A 23,163-nucleotide genomic window follows, 5' to 3' on the forward strand; every position below is an offset into this window, starting at 1 on the left:
CCTGGTGGGCTACAGTTCATTGGGTTGCAGGTCGGACACGACCGAGTAACTAACACGTCCACTTTGTTCATTGACACCAACTCAATGGACATGAACTTGGGCAAACTCCAGGAGATGGTGAGGGGCAGGGAGGCCTGGCATGCTGCAGTTCATGGGGTTGGAAAGAGTTGGATGTGACTTAGTGACTGAACAACAACAACCTTCATTGAACACTCTGGTTGTGGACTGCATTGAGACTCCCCTCCTTTTCCCTCCCCTGGTCCTTCCTCTTCCTCGCCCTCCCAAACTCTCATTACCAGGCCGGTTCATGGAGTCCAATCTCCTTGAATAAACCAGACCAAATAATCAGGCAGCCCAAATGATCGATACTGATGGACAATATGAAATGAATTGATACACCTTTATTAACAAACAGATCTACAACCATGTATCTTTTTGAACACTAAGGGATAACAGGAGTTTTCTCATGTGCTCGGCAAACGGGGGTACTTGCTGCTAGGTTGGGGAACTGGAAGCCACAGAAGAAGCTGGGATTGCCTGGCCTCCTGGGGAGCACTGGGGGCTGCGGAGGTGTGTGTGTTGGGGGTGGGGGGATGCCGTTGCTAGCAGAGGGCCTCCTTGTAGTCACTAGTAGGAACTCAGTGGATCGTGCTTCTTCTATTCAGCCCCTTGTCTGGATTTTTGCTGAGCTGTGGGTGTCTCACCTCAGCATAGATGACAGAAATGTCCTGTGGGAGGGTGGGGTCAGGGTAAGAGAGCTGATGTCACACAGAGGAGGAGAAAAGAGCAGGAGTCCCATCTCACCTTTTCCTGCTGGGCTGGCTGGGCAGGCCTGGCTGTGGGGGAAGAGCAGCATTCAGGTTAGGGTACTGGGCTCATGGGGTGTCCCTTTCCCACCTCCTCACTGGCACCTTCCTCTAGAGAACACGGGCTGGCAGGGTCCGGGCTGCTCTCCTGTTACTTCTCAGGGCCTCTCGCCCTCAATCTGAAAACAGGTGGAGTCAGGAAACCCCAGCTGTGCAACTTGAGGCCACTGACCTGGCCTCTAAGCCTCAGCTGCTTCAACCAGGAAAGGGAGGTGGTGATGACTGTGACTGCTTCATAGGATTCCAGTGAGAAGCAGGGGAGATAAAGGTCTCCAAGATACTTTTAGAATAACTCCTCCATTAGACACCTGTTCTGCATGGGGCAACCTTTTAGGCGTGAGAATTATATATCTAGTCTATGTAGTATATAATAAGCAGAGGTCTAATTCTACATGTCTAATCTCACATCAGTCCTATATAGCAGGGGGTATTGATTCCAAGGCTCAGCGAGGTGAATAACTCTCCACAGTCACTTCCATAAGAAGTAGTCTGTGCTGAATCACTTCAGTCGTATCTGACTGTTTGCGACCCTATGGACCATGTCCTTCCAGGCTCCTCTGTCCATGGGGTTCTCCAGGCAAGAATAAGAATACTGAATCTTAGAGAATGTGAAGCATTCTCCCACTGACAAAAATTCCAGCATCTTGGAACATAAGGGCTCTCTTTGCTTTGGGTTTCAGATCCCTGCACCCACCATCAGGTAAAGCCTGTTCAGAGCTTGAGTTGGAAACAGACCACCTCCACCCCCACCCCTGCCTTCATCTTTGTTGTCTGCAAGGATTAAAGGATCCCATTTCCTCATTTCCCTTATTTTGCTCGTGAAAACCATATAGTCTGTGGTTGACTTCTTTTTTTTTTTTCTCTTATGTTTAAGTCCTCATTGTGACTCTTCACAGGAAGGAACTGTGCCCACGTGGGCTTCCCATCTGCCTGGCCATGTTATAGGCACAACTGGTCAGGTCTTGAGGGAAGAGCCCTGTGTCCAAGAGACTCCTTGGCTGTCCACTTTCCCTAATGTGGGGGAAATGTGGCGGTGGGGAAGCAGAGCCCCTAGGCTGATTCAGACCCATTGTATTTTATTTATTTATTTTTTCAGACCCATTTTATAGACCAGGAATTGAAGTCTCTGTGCAGGTGAGACATAAAAGAAAGCTCCCTGTTTTTGAACACCTATTGCATACCAGACAAACTTTGTGGTTTCTACAACCCAGGTTCTATTCCTAGTCATTCATAATAATTTTACAAAGTAGCCATTATCTGGGCTTCCCTGATGGTGCAGCAGTAAAGAATCTGCCTGCAATGCAGGAGCCACAGGAGATCAGGTTTGATCCCTGGGTGGGGAAGATCTCCTGCAGGAGGGCATGACAACCCACTCCAGTATTCTTGCCTGGAGAATTCCATGGACAGAGGAGTCTAGTGGGCTTCAGTTCATAGGATCTCAAAGAGCTGGGCATGACTGAAGCGACTTAGCACGCACACATGCAGGCATTATCTACATGTTATAGATTGGGCTTGGAGAGTTTATGTAACTTCCTCACAGTCACACAGAACACAGAGTCAAGTTCTGAACTCAATTCTGACCTACGCAGAAACCCGCACTTTCCCACAATTCCGTGTTGCCTGTTTGTCTGTTTGAGAGAGGACTAGCTCTCCCCGTTCTGCCAGCCTCACTGTCGTATCTGTGGCTGCGGTTCATGGTCTTTTTGGCTCCATCTTAGAGCTGGGACTGTCCTGTTTAGACTTATATTGGGGGCAGAGACAAACTGTCATTCTTTTTCCTTTGTTCCTCCACAGTGCTCAGAAAAGGGCAAACAAACAAACAAAAACCACCTCCCTAGTTGGGATGGTCACAGTGAAGGTGTGGTGGAGATGATGTTTATGATGGTGAGATCTGGCAGAGTGCCTGAAGAACTGTGGACAGAGGTTTGGGACATTGTACAGGAGGCAGTGATCAGGACAATCCCCAAGAAAAAGAAATGCAAAAAGGTTGTCTGAGGAGGCCTTACAAAGAGCTGAGAAAAGAAGAGAAGCTAAAGGCAAAGGAGAAAAGGAAAGATACACCCATCTGAATGCAGAGTTCCAAAGAATAGCAAGAAGAGATAAGAAAGCCTTCCTCAGTGATCAGTGCAAAGAAATAGAAGAAAACAATAGAATGGGAAAGACTAGAGATCTCTTCAAGACAATGAGAGATACCAAGGGAACATTTCATGCAAAGATGGGCACAATAAAGGACAGAAATGGTATGGACCTAACAGAAGCAGAAGATATTAAGAAGAGGTGGCAAGAATACACAGAAGAACTATACAAAAAAGATCTTCATGACCCAGATAATCACGGTGGTGTGACCATTCACCTAGAGCCAGACATCCTGGATTCCGAAGTCAAGTGGGCCTTAAGAAACATCACTACGAACAAGTTAGTGGAGGTGATGAAATCCAACTGAGCTATTTCAAGTTTTAAAAGATGATGCTGTGAAAGTGCTGCACTCCATATGCCAGCAAATTTGGAAAACTCAGCAGTGGACACAGGACTGGAAAAGGCAATTTTCAGTCTAATCCCAAAGAAAGGCAATGCCAAAGAATGCTCAAACTACCACAAAATTGCACTCATCTCACACGCTAGCAAAGTAATGCTCAAAATTCTCCAATGCTCAAAATGCTTCAACAGTTCATGAACTGAGAACTTCCAGAAGTTCAAGATGGATTTAGAAAAGGCAGAGGAACCAGAGATCAAATTGATAACATCTGTTGGATCCTCGAAAAAGCAAGAGAGTTCCAGAAAAACATCTACTTCTGCTTTATTGACTATGCCAAAGCCTTTGACTGTGTGGATCACAACAAACTGTGGAAAATTCTCAAAGAGATGGGAATGCCAGACCACCTGCCCTGCCTCCTGAGAAATCTGTATGCAGGTCAAGAAGCAACAGTTAGAACTGGACATGGAACAATGGACTGCTTCCAAATTGGGAAAGGAGTATGTCAAGGCTGTATATTGTCACCTTGCTTTTAACTTATATGCAGAGTACATTATGTGAAATACTGGGCTGGATGAAGCTCAAGCTGGAATGAAGATTTCTGGGAGAAATATCAATAACTTCAGATATGTGGATGACACTGCTCTTATGGCAGAAAGCAAAGAAGAACTAAAGAATCTCTTGATGAAAGTGAAAGAGGAGCGTGAAAAAGCTGGCTTAAAACTCAACATTCAAAGAACTGAGAACATGGCATCTGGTCCCACCACTTCATGGCAAATAGATGGGGAAACAATGGAAACAGTGACAGACTTTATTTCTTGGGTTCCAAAATCACTGCAGATGGTGACTGCAGCCATGAAATTAAATGATGCTTGCTCCTTGGAAGAAAAGCTATGGGAAACCTAGATAGCATATTAAAAAGTGGAGACATTACTTTGCCAACAAAGGTCTGTCTAGTCAAAGCTATGGTTTTTTCAGTAGTCGTGTATGGATGTGAGAGTTGGACCATAAAGACAGCTGAGCACCGAAGAAGTGATGCTTTTGAACTGTGGTGTTGGAGAAGACTCTTGAGAGTCCCTCAGACTGCGAGGAGATCCAACCGGTCCATCCTAAAGGAAATCAGTCCTGAATATTCATTGGAATGACTGATGCTGAAGCTGAAGCTCCAATACTTTGCCACCTGATGTGAAGAACTGACTCCTTTGAAAAGACCCTGATGCTGGGAAAGATTGAAGGCAGGAGGAGAAGGGGCCGACAGAGGATGAGATGGCATCAGTGACTCAATGGACATGAGTTTGAACAAGCTCCAGGAGTTGGTGATGGACAGGGCAGCCTGGCGTGCTGCAGTCCATGGTGTTGCAAAGAGCCAGACACAACTGAACAACTGAACTGAACTGAACTTTCGACACACCTGTGTTTGTGGTGATGGTGGTCGTGAAGTCGTGAAGGAGGAGATGATGGTGGTGGTGGTGGTGGTTAAAGTGCCAGTAATTATGATGGTGGTGGTCAGGGTGATGATGGTGGTAGTGATACCTCACCCTAAGCCCCAAACTTCCCCTTTACATGAACAAAGATGTCAAGGTTGGTCAGAGATCACTTACCTTCATGCTCCCTTGGGATTGTGATTGTGTGAATCTCAGAGTAGATAACTCCTTCGTTGTTTTCATTCTGGTGATAAACTGAAAGAAGAAATGTGACTTAACTAGGACCCACCTGCTCTCCCACCTCGAGACCTAAGTGTTCTGAGGATGCTTATGGAAGGAAGCCAGTCAGGGGCTGTTATGCTGATAACTGGCAGTGGGAAGTGGTTATTAATGTGAGATATCCATCTTGGCAGGAGGACTGTGCTCCCTGACGCAGGTTCTAGCAGTGTCTCTAGCCCTGATATTGTTCAAACTAGAGGTTGGCAGCTAGAGGTTGGTTTGGGTGTTTTTGTAAAAAAAGGTAGTGAATATTTTAGTTTTTGCAAGCCCCAGCTCTGTGGTGTGAAAGCAACCATACACAGTACATACACAATGTTCCTTGCAAAAATACTTGGTGGGCCAGATTTGGCTCCTGGGACATAACCTGGTAATCGTTGGTCTAAACCTCCCCTCTGGGGGCTGGGATCCCTTCCTGCTTCCCTCTCCCACCACCAGCTCCATGCCCTTGCTCCTCAAGCTCTCCCCAGAAGCCTCCTGCTTTCTTCCCCAAATGACTGATTCCCGAGACTCAGGCTCATGAGGCCTTCTTTTTCCCAACTCCCCTGGCAAGGCCCTTCTCTGCCTTTATGGACAGACGCTGGTCCTGATGCAAGTCCTTACCATTGACATACAGCGGGTGCTGCTCTTCACTTGGGGCTGAGGGTAAATTCCGGGGTGGAAGGGGCCCTAGGAGATGCAAAGGTATGATTCACTGAGTGCCCTCAGAGAGCAGACTAGGCAGAGGGTGAGAGAGACTGAGAGTAAGACAGTCAGTTTACCTTTACAAATCGTGTAAAATTACCTTTAAAAATTGTATAAAATATTTAAAAATTAAATTTCAAAAAATGTCAGTGGAGGTTGCTGGTCTTCCCTAGTGGCTCAGATGGTAGAGTCCATCTGCAATGCAGGAGACCCGGGTTTGATTCCAGGTGGGAAAGATTCCCCTGGAGGAGGGCACAGCAACCCACTCTGGTATTCTTGCTTGGAGAATCCCATGGACAGAGGAGCCTGGCGGGGTACAGTCCATAGGGTAGCAAAGAAACAGACGCAACCGAGCGACTAACACAACAACAGTGGGTTGCTGGAGGTCTGAGACGGGTTTGCTGATGATTGTTAATCAACAGGTCTGGACACGGTTGATTTTTATGGGATGTTTCTTTTGAAAAAAATACTCTAATGGATAGGATGGCTCCATAGGAATCACAAACTGGAGGAAGCAGGGTCAGAAAAGATGGGTTACACCCTTGCGTTGAAACAGTGCAGATCCACAAGTCAGGCCGCTTTTCAGAAGGAGGAAAGCTAATAATTTTAACAACACACCATGTGCCAGAAACACCCCAGGACCAGGGAATTCAAATGCAACGTCTACTTAATAGCAAAGCTCCTCACCCAGGGGCCAGCAGAGAGCGGATGTCAAAAAGGGCCCCCTTCCTAATTCTCTGCTGTCTGACATTTTTCACAACCACTTTGCAAAGGTTAATACTATGATTTCCATTTTTTAAAATGAGATGACTGGTTGGGAGAGGTGACTTCTTCAAGGTCACACAGAAAGCTGGTGGAGACAGAATCTTAATCCAGTGTGTATGTTTTTTTCTCCATTAGCCTGCTGCCTCTGTGATAGCAGGCGTTTCCAGAACTTTAAAAATTATGTCCTGGGGTGGGAATTGGGTCACAGGTGTATTTGAGAACACCCAGTTCATGCCCGGTGTCCAAGAAATATTCATCAGCTCTAATAGCAAGAAAGCATCAGAGTCATCAGGTAGCGCCTTTGAACATGGCTCCTCCTGTAAAACGAAGAGGGCATTTGTGGAGACTCAGAGAGGCCCCTGATTATTAGACATTCCCTGATGCTCATCTGTCAAGGCTGTGATTCTGAGTTTTCATTCTCAAAGAGCTCTGTAAATTTGATGGAACTGTGTTTTATGGGAGGCGTGACAACAGGAAGTAAAATGAACACTTAAAAAAACAGCGAGAACTTGGACACTTAGGTAAGTGCTACTTTGAAGCAGACCCCCTGTATGACCACATCCTAGTCCTAGTGATTCCGTCATTGGTCAAAACGCTTTGAAGCTTGCCTTCAGAGATACAGTCTGTGGGTTGTTTTCATTTCTTGAGGAATGAATATGCTGTCTGGAAATGATTAAGGATCTTGGAAAGTCGAGCATGGAGAAAAAAGTTGTTGGACAGTGTTTCTTGGGTAACTGGGGAATTTGGCCTGAAGCTGGTTTTCTGAGTGACATTCTAAAGAAGGATTTGTGCCCCTGAGATTCTGAAATGGTAAGACCTCCACCGGGAGTCTTATTTTCATGAGAGAAAATAAGTTTCTTTTGAACTGGAGTCCAGGTGCTAGCAGGCTGACAGTGGGGGTGGGTAGGGGGGTGGAATGAGAGGGGAGGCAGAGTCTCCACATGAAGAGGGATGTCCCTTTGTCCCATCTTCTTGCAGATCTTTCACCAGTGACTGCTCCTCCACCATCTTGTTTGGGGCTGGGAGGGAGAAGACTGTGATGTGTGGCTTTGCCTTTAATGCTTTGATCCAGAGGTGAGTGGGTAGGAACAGCCATGTTACTGAGGCCAGGCCAGGGAAGGAGGTTTTATGCAGGTGCGGGGAGAGCAGAACTCACAGGCCATCAGTTCACGGTCCCTGCTCCTGTGCCTCCCCATCTAACTCTGGGCCTGCCTCCGTCTCTCTCCAACTGCACTGTCCTTAGTTCCTCAGTGGTGTCCAACTCTTTGCAACCCCATGGACTGTGGCCCACCAGGCTCCTCTCTCCACTGCGCTTCTCCATGCAAGAGTACGGGAGTGAGTTGCCATACCTCCTCCACGGCATCTTCCCAACCCAGGAATCAAAGGTCTCCAACTCAGGTCTCCCACATTGCAGGGAGATTCTTTATCATCTGAGCCACCAGGGAAGCCCATGAATACTGGAGTGGGTAGCCTATCCCTGCTTCAGGGATGTTCCTGACCCAGGAATCGAACCACAGTCTCCTGCACTGCAGGCAGATTCTTTACCAGCTAGGCTACCAGGGAACCCCCCCTGGTACCTTAAAGCAACCCTGGCCTGACTGCATGGACTCAAGACTAAAGGAAAGCAGAGATGAGAAGTTAGATGGACAAAGGCTGCTAAATTAAGAAGGGGAGAGGAAGCTGGAGGTTGACTTAAGCTCTAACTGGGGTGCCTGGTGAGGTGGTGGGGCTGGGGGTGGGGAGAGATACTTTCAGGTACCCTGGCTGTGGTCAGGGAGGAATTCTTGAAACTGTAGGATGGGGTGGTCTTCCTCAAAGAGCAGGCTGGCTTAGCTCCCAGAAAACTCATCACAAATTCCTTAACAGAGGGGGCCGCATACTTGAATAAGCAAATCTAGCTGAAGGTCTATGACACCAATTACTTTCGCCCTTGGCAAGTGGAAAATAAAAATGTCCCTGGGGGAGGAAGAAATAAGTTGATTTGAACCACTGTAGGTGCCCTAGGAATAAACTGGCACCAAATAGCTTTGGTGCTGGGAACCATTCCCTTCAACATGGCTTCATGGCTTTGTTTAACCTTCAAACAAAGGTTAAAATTGGAATAACTTGGAGCCACCCAAGGTGATTGCTTTGAAAGCCAACATTCATGCTTAATTATCATGACCAAGACAGGAACAGGAGAAGAGTCTTCAATTTCAAAACCCATAGATTACCTAGAAATCCCATTTATCTAATTATTTTCACTTCTTTCTCCCTATAGAAAGGGAAAGTTGCTCAGTCATGTCCCACTCTTTGTGACTCCATGGACTATACTGTCCATGGAATTCTCCAGGCCAGAATACTGGAGTGGGTAGCCTTTCCCTTCTCCAGGGATCTTCCCAACCCAAGGATCAAACCCAGGTGTCCCGCATTGCAGGCGGATTCTTTACCAGCTGAGCCACAAGGGAAGCCCTAGAATACTGGAATGGGTAGCCTATCCCTTCTCCAGGGGATCTTTCTGACCCAGGAATCGAACTGGGGTCTCCTGCATTGCTTGCGGATTCTTTACCAACTGAGCTATCAGGGCAGCCTCTTTCTTCTATAGAATCCTCCCTATAGCCTATAGCATTTCTCTCATCTGATTTTTGTTGTTGTTGCTGTTCCGCAGAAGAACGTGATGGATTTATTTCAAGAGTACATATTTCAGTCTTTAAATGCTGTTAAGAGAAATGAGGCTTGTTGAAATGTAAGTTGGAGGCAGGCATGTGGTAGACAATATCTTATGGAATAGTTTCACATCTCACCTGAAACTTAACTAAACTTTTTATTTTCAAAGACTCTGATCGGAGGAATTGGAGAATGGATAGCAGGAGCAAAGGCAGCCTGGGAGCCTGCCAGGCGATGTGCTCAAACTAGAATGAGAACGTGCTGCGCTCCCACTCAATGCCAGGCTAATACATTAGGCATGAGATAGATGTTACCTCATTATCTCAGACCTTACAACATCCCTAGAGGGAGACATTTAGTGAACCTTCGAGGGAACTGGCCCAAGGTCGCCGAATTAGTAAATAGTGGTGCTGGGATCAGGCCACTCCCCAGTCCTCTCCACCACACTTCCTTCCTGTTGAGTTGACATACATGGACACTCACCCAGAGCCCAGTATAGCACAGAAGTGTGTGTGCGTGAGCACACACGTGCACTGGAGTTTTCATGCCCTCTTTCTCCCCTGCTAAGCAGACCAGAGCTCCCCTGACTTCAAGGAGAGAGTTGGAGGCCTTGGGTTTGTCATATTCACAGCCATAGACTGTCTTTCAAATGCGAAGGACACTGGTCTACATCTCGTTTGGCTTGTAAGAATTCCTCTGTTTGTGCCTTATTCATGCCTGAGTGTGCAGCTGTGTGTTTGTGTGACTGCACCAACACACTCCTGGGTGTGTGTGAGTTTTGGAAGGTGTAGCTGTCCCTCTGGGGGCCCCTTTGTGTGACATGTGAAGAAAAGTCCCTCTCCCCACCAGTACACGTAAGTAAGCAATTGGTCCCATCAGACTTGCTTTCCAATGACTGGACTGTGCCTGGCATAGGGATTCAGTAACCAAGAAGGCCAAAAAGAGTTACTAACCGTTTTTCCTCCAGGGTCTGCAATACCCCAGAAGTGCAGCAGCAATGACCATCATGGCAAGCAGACTTGCAGGCAGCCAAGGAACCAGCCAGTTGCTACTGGTGGGTGCAGATAAGACCTGAGGATCTGGGGGGTGAGTAGAGGTGACCATGAGGATTGAGGACGAAATTCACAAATGCACCCCAGACAAGTGCAGGAGAGTCAGAGTGGCTGGCATTAGTGGGAAACGCCTGGCCTGAAGAAGCCTGGGCAACGGGAATGAGGGAAGGACCAAAGGATGTCAACGTGGATGGGCATCCCATGGCTGACCATGTGGCACCCCCCCCCCCCCCGCCATGGTGTCCCCTCCCTCTCCGTGGGCTTCACTATTTCTCCACCAGGTTCAGTGGAGATGTTCCCATCAGGGTCTATGCTCAGTCAGTCATGCAGTGCCTACTCTGTACCCAGCACTGAGCCGGGCACAGCAGGAGGAACACAGATCAGTGAGGTCTAGGGCTCAGAGCCCAGCTGGGGGACAAGACCTACCATCCACAGAGAGTGTCTCGGGCTCACTTGTCTCTCTGGAGACACGGTTCCCAGCCTCGCAGGAGTAGTTCCCAGCATCCTGCTCTGACGTCACGCGGAAGAGGCAGGAGGCGGGTCCCCCATGGGGAGCCACGTGGTTCCGCAGGATGTCCCCATTGAGGTGGAATGAGTACAGGATCGGAGGGGAGCCCCTCTGGACCTCACAGAGGAGCTCCACCTCATCCCCCACAGCTAGGCTGGTGGGTCTCAGGGTAAGCAGAGGACGGGACACGGGAGCTGGGGAGCACACAATTGGGAGGTCAGTGGACTACCCAGGCTCCTCCCTTAGGGACCCCTCCCCACACAATCAGGGGCCCCACTGCCCACAGCCCAGGCGTCTAAGCAGTGTCTCCCCTCCCCCACTCACCCCACACCCTGAGCTCCAGCTGAGGGCTCCGTTTCTGGATCTGGCCACCCTCAGAGGATGCCTTGCACCAGTAAAGCCCGGCGTCTCCCTCTTTGGCTGCTGGGATGCGGAGTTCTGGGCGGGAGCTCCTGTTCTTCAGGGTGCGGCCCTCCTTGTGGAAGGAAAAGAGAAGCCGCGAGGCCGACTTCTGACTGTGCAGCTTCGTCTGACATCTCAGGGTCACAGGGCTCCCCTCGCAGAGCTCGTGAGAGGGGAGGGCTGTCAGCACGGGAGGCAGGAACAGCTCTGGGGAGAGACAGCTGGGGGCTCAGGACGGGAGTCTGGACAGTGAGGCCTGGGGAGGCTGAGGTCTGAGCTTTGGCCCACTCCAGACCCCACGGAAATACCGTCACCGTCTCCCAGCACCTCACCGCTCATCCCAACCACAAACCCTGAAACAATGCCCATGCTCCCAAGCCCCTCTGGGGTCCCAGAAAGCCAGACCCGGAGGGGCCTTAGCGGTCACCTAGTCCCCAGAGGAGAAGAGTCTGGCTCAGGGTCTCAAGGGGGCAGTGAGCATCAGGGTTGCTTCTGGGCTCTTCCTGCCCTGCCCGCCCAGGGCATCTTCCACCTCCTTCCCTGACTCTACGCATGTCCCATGGTGGGGGAGGGTATGCAGACAGCATCTTGGGCATCTCAAGGCCCTACCGACTGACCCAGCAGCAGGGGCAGCCAGAGAGAGGGGTGCAGCTCCAAGCCCTGCTGTCCTCTAAGACCAGGCCCCTGAGCAGCACCCTAACCATCCCACCCACCATGTGGTGACTCACCTTGGACTTGAACCATGGCAGTCCCTGAGTCCCATGAGTCCATGTTTCTGGGATATTTCACCCGCCCAGTGCAGTTATACCAGCCACTGCTGTTAGCTGTTGCTGTCCCCAGGAGGAGAGGCTGGTTTTCCATAGAGAAATGGAGGAATTTTCCATCTCTGTAGAATTTCACATGGGACAGTGCCGCGTTCTTCCTTCCCCGGCATCGCAGAATCAGTATATCCCCCTCAAACACAAGTTGTGGCTGGGCTTGGGGGCTCAGCCAGACTGTAAGATGCAGGAACAGGGTCACCCTGGAGCTGTGGACCCCTCAGTCCACTTTCCCCCTCTTCCCCAGCCTAATCCTGCCCCCTCCCCCCACTCCTGGGATGGAGACTCCTGGATGGCACCCTCGCAGCTGTCACTGTCCCCAGGTCGTCATGCCAGACCGGGGGCCCTCTGCTTTCCTCCACTCCCTTCCCCCCTGTTTCCTCTGCCCTTCTCCTGTTTTCCTCCTCCCTCCTCTCCCTCCTCTTCTCTTTCCGTGCCTTCTCTCTGGCCTCCTTCCCTCCTACCCTTCTTCTCTCCATTTTTTTTTTCCCCTCTTACATGACCAGAGATGGAACCCTTCCCTCTGCAGTGGAAGCTCAGAGTGTTAACCACTGGACCATCAGGGAAGTCCCCCTCCTTGTTTGCTTTTGCAACGCACTTTCCTCTGCCACCTTGGCAAGCTTGAGGCAAATTGCGTTCCTTCCATCCATTGTTCTCCTTGTTCTTCTTGATTGGATCCCCATTCTCCTAGTTCGGTTTCTTCTTCCCTGGTGACCCCAGCACAGCTCTTTCTGCAGCATCCACTTCGGATGGTATGTGCACCCCTCTCCATCAGAGAGGAGCTGGAGGGGTGGGTGTTGGACGTGCCATGGCCTGGGCTCGCTCCCCCCTGCTTCCCTCATTGGGCTTCCCCTGGCCCAGCCTCCATCAGCACTCCCAGCAGTGAGGTTCGTCTCCACCACAGTCACGATGTGGGGTCTGCCACCTCTGTCCTCATTTCTAAAATGCCTTTTATGCCCCGATGTGGACAAGAGAAGAGCTTCTGGGGACCCAGCATTATTTGCAGGGCAATCCCAGACTGGCCTGGCCCCGGGACATACGTCTTTGGCAAACCAGGTACCGCTGGTCCCAGATAACCTCAGAAGCCTGAGAGTAATGATGCGTAATCAGATAGGGAGCCCTAAAAAGAGCCTCAGCACATCCTACGTTTGGTTCTCTTGGATCCCCTGGACTCTTATTCTCACCCAAGAACTAATGATGCTCACAGCGTAGCTGAATAATGGCCCTTGCTTCCTTGGCTGCTCTTTCTAGCACCACTAAATATTGGTTTGGATTCGTCCTCTCGGGCATCACAGAACATGCCCCTAGAGGTCAAGATTTCATAGGTCAGAGTTTTCACCCACTTGACAGAAGCTCCATGGAGGTCAGTGGGACAGGATGAGCAGGAGGGCAAAGGTAGCCAGGGGAGAAAGAAGGCTGACCCACAGACAAAGATGCCTGATTCCTTGAACATGAGAGGGATGGAAGCGAATCTGGATGTTGATGAGTGGGGATAGCAGGAGCTCCAGAGCCACACTGAGAGGAGGAAATGGAGGCCATTGGACTTATAAGGGGGCTGGGTGGAGGCTGAGAGTCATTCTTCTGGAACTTGAAGTCACCCTGTAACTATCACAGCCTGAGACAGTGAAGTCCTGGGTTTCCCCTCTTCCTAGGCACTGGTGAGGACTCCCGAGGAAGAGATCTAGGCCGGTGATGCTCTGAGGATGTTGCTGGGGACCCAACGTTGTTGTTGTTGTTCAGTCTCTCAGTCGTGTCTGACCCTTTGCAACTGCATAGACCTGCAGTGTGCCAGGCTTCCCTGTCCTTCACTATCTCCTGGAGTCTGCTCAAACTCATGTCCAAACTCATTGCTAGCAATACTCAGTGATACTAGAACGAGCAGCCAAGGAAGCAAGGTCCGTCATTCAGCTACACTGTGAGCATCATTAGTTCTTCTGATCCAGGGATCCAGGTGGACCAGGTGAAGGCAGGATGTGCTGGGGCTCTTCTTAGGGCTTCCTAGTCTATTACTCATCATTACTCCCAGGCTTCTGATGCCATCCAACCCTCTCATTTTCTGTCGTCCCTCTCTCTTCCTGCTCTCAATCTTTCCCAGCATCAGGGTCTTTACCAATGAGTCGGCTCTTCGCATCAGATGGCCAAAGTATTGGAGCTTCAGCTTCAGCATCCATCCTTCCAATGGATATTCAGGGTTGATTTCCTTTAGGATTGACCCAATGGCCCTGATTTTGCCTATCTATTAAGTTTTGGCCCAGAGACACCCTTGGAGATGAAAGAGACATGGACAAGACTCACCAATTTTCCCAACACAGGGAACTGCAAGAGAAAAAAAGTGGTAGATTAAGTAGCAGAAAGAACTTTCTGACAAGGAGAGGGCCTGTCACCTTATAAATAGACGCTAACATTCATGCAACCAGTCAACCACCCAGCCCCCTAAGCACATAACTATCTAAGCCACCCAACCATTCACATACCCAGCCACTCAACACCCAGCCACCCAGCTGTCTAACCAAACAGCCACCCAGCCACTCAGCCACTCAACTTTTATGGTGGACCTACTGCCTGGAATTCTTCGCCCCATCTCATTTTAAATACTACCTCCTGGGACAGGTCTTGCTGGGCTTCCCAGGTGGTGCTCATGGTGAAGAACCTGCCTGCCAATGCAGGAGATGCAAGAGACATGGGTTCAATCCCTGAGTTGGGACGATCCCCTAGAGGATGAAATGGCAACTCCAGTATTCTTGCCTGGAGAATCCCATGGACAGAGGAGCCTGGCAGGCTACAGTCCATACGGTTGCAAAGAGTTGGACATGACTGAAGCAACTTAGCACAATTATCATAATACCCTATTGTGTTACTATCAGAGCACTTATCATCATTTAAAATTACCTTACCATTAAATTGCTTACTTGTAATCACCTGTCTCCCTCCCTCTGTCTAGAACTTAAGCTCCATGAGAGCAGGTCCTCTGCCTGTCTAGTTCACTGCTGTATTACCTACACCTAGGGCCCGTGCCTGGACCATGGTCTGTGTTCAATAAGCATATACTAAATAGATGCATGAATGCTTCTCCCACTCGTGCAGGGATGGAAACAAAAAGTAGAAGACACAGGACTAGATTCCTACACTATTGTGCCTAAGGGGCCTGTTTACATGCACAGAAGAACTCAGCAAAGCAGGACCGAATTCTTGTGGCCCACCTGCCCACAGAGCTCTGGGGAATAGAGTATATGGAAGTGATCGTAGGAAGGAGGTAAGAATAGACTGTATGGATGTGATCACATGAAGGAGGTGAGGTGTCCCTGGAGGAGTAGTCATTAAACAATTGTGGGGCATGGACAGGCAGCTTGGACGCGTGAGAGAACTATCAACAGGCCAGCAGTCACACCGTGTTGCACCTTGTATGCATCACACTGATGCTTCTAGAAGAACGAATGTTTGAGGAGAGGAAGTGGACAGGAAAGTGAAAGTGTTAGTTGCTTAGTCATATCTGACTTTTGGTGACCCCATGGACTATAGCCTGCCAGGCATCAGTGTCCATGGGATTCTCCAGGCAAGAATACTGGAGTGGGTAGCCATTTCCTTCTCCAGGGGATCTTCCTGACCCAAGAATCAAATTCAGGTCTCTTGCATTGCAGGCAGATTCTTTACCATTTGAACCACCAGGGAAGCCCAGGTGGCCTGGAAAGAGAGGCCAAACCACAAAATGATGACAGATGAGGTTAGGCAGGTGTGATCAGCCTAAGGGATGGGAGACCCTAAACTGAGGGACAGAGTTGGATATAAAGCAGTGGAGCATATTCTGGGCTTTGGGGCAAGAGGCAAAAGAATGAATGATGTAGGGCTGAGTGCAGTTGGTCCAGCCGGTCCCCAGGCATTTACTTGTGCCTTTCTTTGCTGGGTGCTGTGCAGAATCCTGAGAAATGCAAGAATGGTCCTGGGAGGGGTGGGTGCTGAGATCCCCTCAGCAGATCTGCCATGTTCATTCACAGGCTATCATGCTTGCTGTCCACATGATTTGGGACATATTCTCTACCTACTCAGCTCAGGTCAGCTCCCCCGCAGGTTCTCAGGGTGTATAAGATTATGAGTCCATCCCTTTATCTTCCCCTGCCTCCAATCTAAGTACATCTTCTGTGATCTTGGTGTAGAGGGAAGCACACAGGCTTTGGAACCAGATGACGTGGACTGATTCCATGAGTCCATCCCTTTCTATGGGAACTTGCACAGGTTGTTTAAAGTTCAAGAACCTCCAGTTCCTGACTCTGTCTGTATAGTGGAAATGACAATGAAACGGAGCAGGACCGTATGGTCCTTGCTCCTCCCCCCACCAGCTTCTCTGCTAGCCATTTGCCTCTGGAAAACCTTAGTCAAAGAATAAGCTTAATCAGAGAAGTGAGAAATGCTGAAACAAAGGAAAACAGTCAAAGGGGACCAAATAATAATAATGTAGTCATTAGGCATAGTCAAGGACCTTTAGTTCTGTCTCAAGGGCTATAGATAATATTCTGAGCCATATCCTGTGAGCTGTCTTATAGATACCAAAACCCCAGGTGGAGAAATTAACTACATGATGTCCAGACTGTGTCCAGGACATGAGCTGCCACAATTTCAAGAACTGACTGCAAAGAAATGGGAACAAATGGACCCCCAAACTGAAGATTAACAGTACCTAAAACAACCAAGATGATGCCAGTCAGACCACTGATGACCAGTTTGAAGATGACTGTCAGACATGACTGTGCTGTTTCTGCATGTAGCCCCCCAACCCCCAACTCTGTCTACAAAAGCTCTCACCCACTGCTTGTCAGAGCAGCCTTTGGACAGATGTCCGCTACCCTCTCCCACAGTTGCTGGCATCTGAAATAAAGCACTTTCCTTTCCACCAACCTGGCCTGCTTATTGGCTTTTGAGTGGCAATCAGCCAGACCCCGCCATGCATACCTTTTGGTAACAATAAGTCATTTTTTCCTTACAGAGCAGTTACATAGATTATGCCGACCCCCCGCCTGGGGAGGTGGCTTCTACATTAGCTGAAAGCAGAAAGAAGGCCTGACCTCAGAGTAACTAAGACCTCACTGGGCAGTGATGCCTCCCCTTCCTTTCCCTTCCCTACCGGAAAACAGTTTTGCAGCTACAAAGTGATGAACAAACAAGGCTGAGGTGACTGATGCCTATAACAAGAGGGTAGGCTCCAGTGAGCATAGATGCTTCAAATGAGCTTGTGCCCCAGATCTCAACGACTTGCTCTCCAAGGCACTGCAAGGCCTTGGGGTTGCGTTTGCAGAACCACTGTGTCTAATCAAAACGGCCACCAACTGGGGACTAACAGAGTAGACGACACCTGCTTACAGCAGTTCCTATGACGAGAACCCGAGGGTTTCAGTCTGGTACAGGCTGAAGATGAGGTGACAGTGTGATGTGAAACCAAGAGCTACTGTAAAGCTGTGGAGTCCTGGATGGCGGAGGTCACAGCCCCAGTGAGCTCTGCACTCACTGGGCCACTTTGGGAGGGATGAGAAAGCCCAGCTCCTGACCCACTGACAAAGCTTAGCAGGACCGAGCAGACCAGGGCGACGAACAGGGCCTAGAAACCATTTCCTACTACAGGAATTGGGAGATATTTATCTGAGAAAGATGAGACAGAGTAGGGATAGTCAGTGGCCTTCGAATACCTGATGGACTAAGGCAGGGTCTTTACCACTAGCGCGACCTGGGAAGCCCTCATAGGGCAGAAGTGAAACTAGTTAGATCAGAGAGGCAGGTTTCAGCTCCACACGAGGAACTGCTGCTGCTGCTGCTGCTAAGTCACTTCAGTCGTGTCCGACTCTGTGCGACCCCATAGACGGCAGCCCACCAGACTCCCCTGTCTCTGGGATTCTCCAGGCAAGAACACTGGAGTGGGTTGCCATTTCCTTCTCCGACTACATCACAGTAAATCTCTACCACGCTGTAACATGCTACTCTGCCAAGGGGTGGCAGCCGCGCACCGGGAGGGCTGTGTGTCACGGATGCTGTGTGTGTATGGGGGTGGGTTCCAGTACGAGGACTGAAGCTGGCCGATGCACAGCTCAGAGGAAGATCAAGGTTCATCGCCTAAATTTTAAATACATCATACTGTGTGTTAATCACTCAGTTGTGTCCGACTCTTTGCAATCCCATGGACTAGGGCTTGCCAGGTTCCTCTGTCCATAGACTTCTCCAGGCAAGAATACTGAAGGGGGTTGCCATTTCCTTCTCCAGGGGGTCTTCCTGACCCAGGGATTGAACTCAGGTCTTCTGCGTTGCAGACAGATTCTTTACCATCTGGGCCACAAGGGAAGCCCAAATACATCTGTTATACAGCCATGACCAGCATGTTCAGTGTCAGGGCTTCTAGCCTCTAGAATCTGTGATAGCCAATACTAACGACAGGTACCATTTGTCATGTGACCATGTCCTGCCAGGCACTTTAAATGAATATGATTTCTAGTTTTACCAGATTAAAATCCAACTACATCCAGACTAGAGAGATAGAACAGAGCAAGTACAGGGTTTGACAAAATGAATTGGGTTTCCATCTCTGTTTTGCTTGTTAGCAGGGTAATTCCAGGCAAGTTTCTTAACATTTCTGAACCTCAGTTTCCCCAACTGCTTCATAGGGATAAAAATTAAACCCTAGCCTATAATGACTCTGAAGGTTATATGAGATAATGCATGTACCGTATATTTAATTTTTTTTTTTCTCCTCTATCTCTCTGGCCACATCTGAGAGGAAGTAGCACTTGAAAGGAAATAGCAGCTTTACCCTTACAGCAACTTCGTTCTGACTCTTTCAGACAGGGGGTCCGAATCTCAGGCTGGCTTTCTGGGATCCTGAGCATCAGATGTGACTCAGTCTTGCCTGGGTTTCCCATATGCCATCCAGTTATTCAGCCAGTTACTGACTTTCCACCCCTCCTCCTTTGCTTTCCCCCGTCCAGATCCTGGGCTACATGCCGGGAAGCTCTTAGATTTTTATCTAGTCAAGTCCAAGGACTCTATTCCTTTCGCAAGGAAGGGATGTGCCCTTAAGAATCTCCCATCTGGAGCGTATCCAGGCCTGAGGCCTGCCCTTATGTGAGCACTGACCTTCTCACTTGTCCAAATGACCATTCGTAGAACACACAGGGCAACATGGTGATGTTGGGGAAGGAAGAGCCCTGAGTGGAACAAGGATTTGCTTCTCAGAGGCTAAATTCCCACAAACTCTACCCAGGAAGGGGGTGTTTTTAGGAATGCTTTTGCTTTTCAGGGCTTCCCTGGTGGCTCAGACAGTAAAGAATCTGCCTGCAATGCAGATTCTGGATTTAGTCCCTGGGTGAGGAAGATCCCACGAAGAAGGAAATAGTTATCCACTCCAGTATTCTTGCCTGGAGAATTTCATGGACAGAGGAGCCTAGCGAGCTACAGTCCACTGGGTTGCAGAGTCAGACATGACTGACTGACTAACACATTTTGCTTTTCTGGTTCAATGAAAACAAACTTCTGAGACCAAGCTTAAAACAAAAACCAAGTCAACTCAGAAACTGTGAAGCGAAGTGATCTACGTGCCCAGACTCATTCCTTTCGAGTGTAGCATATGACAATGGCTGAGACTGAGCTGAATCTAGAGGAGCCGAGTAACCCATCCCCACTCCAATCCTCTGTCTGGAGACCAGTCCCTTCTGGCATGTGTGACTGGCCCCAGTGGATCAAGGAGACAGCTATGGATTCAGAAGAATGGGTTTGAACCTTCATATGCATTGGAGAAGGAAATGGCAACCCACTCCAGTGTTCTTGCCTGGAGAATCCCAGGGATGGCAAAGCCTGGTGGGCTGCCATCTATGGGGTCGCACAGAGTTGGACACGACTGAAGTGACTTAGCAGCAGCAGCAGCATAGGTCCCCATGGGCTTCCCAGGTGGCTCAGTGGTAAAGAATCTTCCTGCCAGTGCAGGGATTCAGGAGATGCAGGTTCAATCCCTGGGTTGGGAAGATACCCTGGAGAAGGAAATGGCAACCCACTCCAGTATTGTTGCCTTGGAAATCCCATGGACAGAGGAGCCTGGTGGGCTACAGTGCATGGGGTTGCAAAGAGTTGGACACAATGTAGCTACTCAACAACAGCAACAATAACAAGAACATGGGTCCCCACAGGCGTTCAGACCCAAATCAGAACCTCCCTGGACAGAGAGAGGAAGTAGGCAGAATAGGAATAGCCATTTTGAGGAGGGCTTTGGACACTCAGGGCATAAATCTCTTGACCAGGGAAGAAGCCCAGTCATTGTTGACTGGTTCCAAGAAAAGGCTGAGGCTTCTTAAAAATACATCTCCTTGTAAAACCTCACGTTTAGTTCTGCTTGCTGAGCAAAATGTGTGGAACTGCCTTTTGTCCACTTCCCTGATCTTTCCTCTGCACCCCAGCAGCCTCCTTTCCTTCTGTGATTTTATTTTCCTTTCAAGATAGACCTGATGGATATTTTAACTTGATTTCACAGGGTGAAAAATGTCATTGGACTTCAGCATGTGATTTTTTTGGCTCCCTAAATTAGCTTTGACACATCAAATGGTTGCCCTTCCAAGGACCCAGGAAAATGGGGTAGGAAAGCTTGAGGCTCCCCAAATGGCCTCATCCTCATCACTCTCATCCACATCAGTCTCACCTCCATCAGCCTCACCTCCATCACTCTCACCTCCATCACTCTCATCTCCATCACTCTCATCCCTATCAGTCTCACCTCCATCACTCTCATCTTCATCACTCTCATCCCTATCAGTCTCACCTCCATCGCTCTCATCCCCATCACTCTCATCCCCATCACTCTCATCCCCATCACTCTCACCTCCATCACTCTCATCTCCATCACTCTCATCCCATCAGTCTCATCCCCATCACTCTCATCTCCATCACTCTCACCTCCATCACTCCCATCCCCACCACTCTCACCTCCATCACTCTCATCTCCATCACTCTCATCCCCATCAGTCTCACCTCCATCACTCTCATCCCCATCACTCTCACCTCCATCGCTCTCATCCCCATCACTCTCATCCCATCAGTCTCACCTCCATCACTCTCATCCCCATCACTCTCACCTCCATCACTCTCACCTCCATCACTCTCAAGCATACCCATGTGCACACACTAGTCTCAAGCTCTAGCCATAAACCCACTTGAATTAGGAAAGGTGAAATAAGGAACTTTGCATCTTAGGAACGACACAGTCTTTGGTGCCCAGGAGAGGCTACTGGGACTTGGTGACTTACCGAAGAGGAGCGCAACTGTCCAGAGCAGCATGGGGCCCAGCCTGGCGTGGAAGAGGGTCCACAGGGCAGATGGGAGTCAGGGGCGAGGATGGCAGGGAGAGCATCTAGGCCACAGGGGTGGGTGGGTGACCCCCTCTGACGTGGGTTGTGTTAGCGCTTGATAATCTAAATACAGGAAGTGGGGAAGAAACTACAAGCTCAAATTGGTATTTCTTCTTTGCTAGAAGGAGCGTAACACAAATGAATTTTCTTGACTATAAAGCATAAGGTAGTCAGATAAGCCACTGGCAAGCACTTCATTGTTTTCTTAATATATATATATATATATATATATTACTGAAGTATAGTTGACTTACAATGTTTCAGGTACACAGCAAAGTGATTCAGTTATACATATACACATATATTGTTTTTGAAATTATTTTCCATATAGTTGCCTGTGCTGTCCCGTAAACCTCTGTTACTTGTTGCATATCTATTTTTTAACTAGAAATCTAGCATTCTATTAATACTAAGTCAAACAAGTGGAATCAAAATGTCATTAATTGTGTTAGGCAAAAATTCATATTTTCTAAAATATATATAATACATATTACTTATATACATATATGTATATAAAAGCTTTTCTACTACATTTGATGAAGGCTTGAGAAAGAACATAAAAAAAAAGAATAGATGGAGAAGTTGGAAAACATAAATTGCCGCCAGTGTCCCAGCCCAGTGGTGAAGCCCCGCTGACCCCCGCCTCCACAGGAGGCCCTCCAACACGAGCAGGTACTTTTGGTTCAGTCTCCTGTGGGGTCACGGCTCCTTTCCTCTGGGTCTTGGCGCACAGAAGATTTTGTCTGTGCCCTCCAGGACTGGAGTCTCTGTTTCCCCCAGTCCCGTTGAAGTCCTATAATTACACTCCTTTGGCCTTCAAGGTCAGGTTCCCCAGGGATTCGCAGTCCCTTTGTCAGATCCCCAGGCTGGGAAGCCTGACGTGGGCTTCAGAGCCTTCACCACAGTGGGAGAATGTCTTTGGTATTATCGTTCTCCAGTTTGTGGGTCACCCCCCAGGCTGCTATGGAATTTGATTTTACTGCGGTTGTGCCCCTCTTACTGCCTCGCTGCAGCTTCTTCTTGGTCTTCGGACATCTTTACCTTTTCTTCTTTATCTTTTTTTGGTGGGTTCCAGCATCCGCCTGTCCGTGGTTGTTCAACGGCTAGTCGTGATTTTGGTGCTCTTGCAGGAGGGATGAGTGCACTCCCTTGCAAGCACTTTTGGACACTCTCTTGGTGGTTTGAAAAGGCTCATGCTAGGAATTAGGGTGGGGCATGGCTAAGGAAAGACCCAGAAACTGCCAGAATTTGTTAGCCTCAGCATCACTTGGTCTGGAAGGTAGCACAGCAAAGGAAACACTAAGATCCTCCACAATGCCCCGTCTCTTTTTCTCCAAGGTGCCCTCTTCTTCAAGAAGAAATGTGTCTGGCCTCTGCAATAAGGTAGAGAAGTGGAATCCTGAAGATATTCCATAGGGCCATCAGCTCAGCAGAGAATCAGGGATCAACGTGGCTGGCGTAGAATGGGGATGGAGGTTCTGCCTGAGGCTTTAAGACTATCAGGTAATTATTTTGAGAAAAACTGTTCATTAAAAGACATCATTAAAAGAGTGAACAGGTAAGCCACAGAGTGGCAAGATATTTTAAATACATATGGCTGACAAAGGACTGGTATCCAGAGTGCAAGGATTTCTACAATTCAACATGAAAAAGACAGGCAACCCTCTAGAAAAATGGACAATATTTTGGATAGCTACTTTACAAACACAGATATCCAAGCTTTCAATAAACACAGGATAAGGAACTTGACTTCATAAATCACTGTGGGAGTGCAAACCTGCACAGCAATAAGATTCCACTGCATCCCCCATAAGAATGGCAAAAACTATAGATGACCAAGCGCTGGCAAGGGTGTGGAGCAACTAGAACTCATGTGCCCCT

General features: G+C 48.8%; 1 protein-coding gene across 1 annotated transcript; it reads right to left on the reverse strand.

Moving 5' to 3' along the window:
- Positions 1-386: 386 nt before the first annotated feature.
- On the reverse strand, positions 387-21,712 carry FCRL6 (Fc receptor like 6). The gene is made up of 10 exons (XM_027528961.1): positions 21,181-21,712; positions 14,210-14,230; positions 11,825-12,091; positions 11,019-11,303; positions 10,613-10,888; positions 10,088-10,213; positions 5,643-5,708; positions 4,941-5,018; positions 805-836; positions 387-728 (listed from the first exon to the last, which is right to left on the reverse strand). Exons 1-10 carry the CDS (start codon positions 21,209-21,211, stop codon positions 639-641), a joined length of 1,272 nt encoding a protein of 423 aa, XP_027384762.1. The 5' UTR covers positions 21,212-21,712; the 3' UTR covers positions 387-638.
- Positions 21,713-23,163: the final 1,451 nt, after the last annotated feature.

Source organism: Bos indicus x Bos taurus, chromosome 3 (assembly GCF_003369695.1).
Source record: "Bos indicus x Bos taurus breed Angus x Brahman F1 hybrid chromosome 3, Bos_hybrid_MaternalHap_v2.0, whole genome shotgun sequence".
Lineage (NCBI taxonomy): Eukaryota > Metazoa > Chordata > Mammalia > Artiodactyla > Bovidae > Bos > Bos indicus x Bos taurus.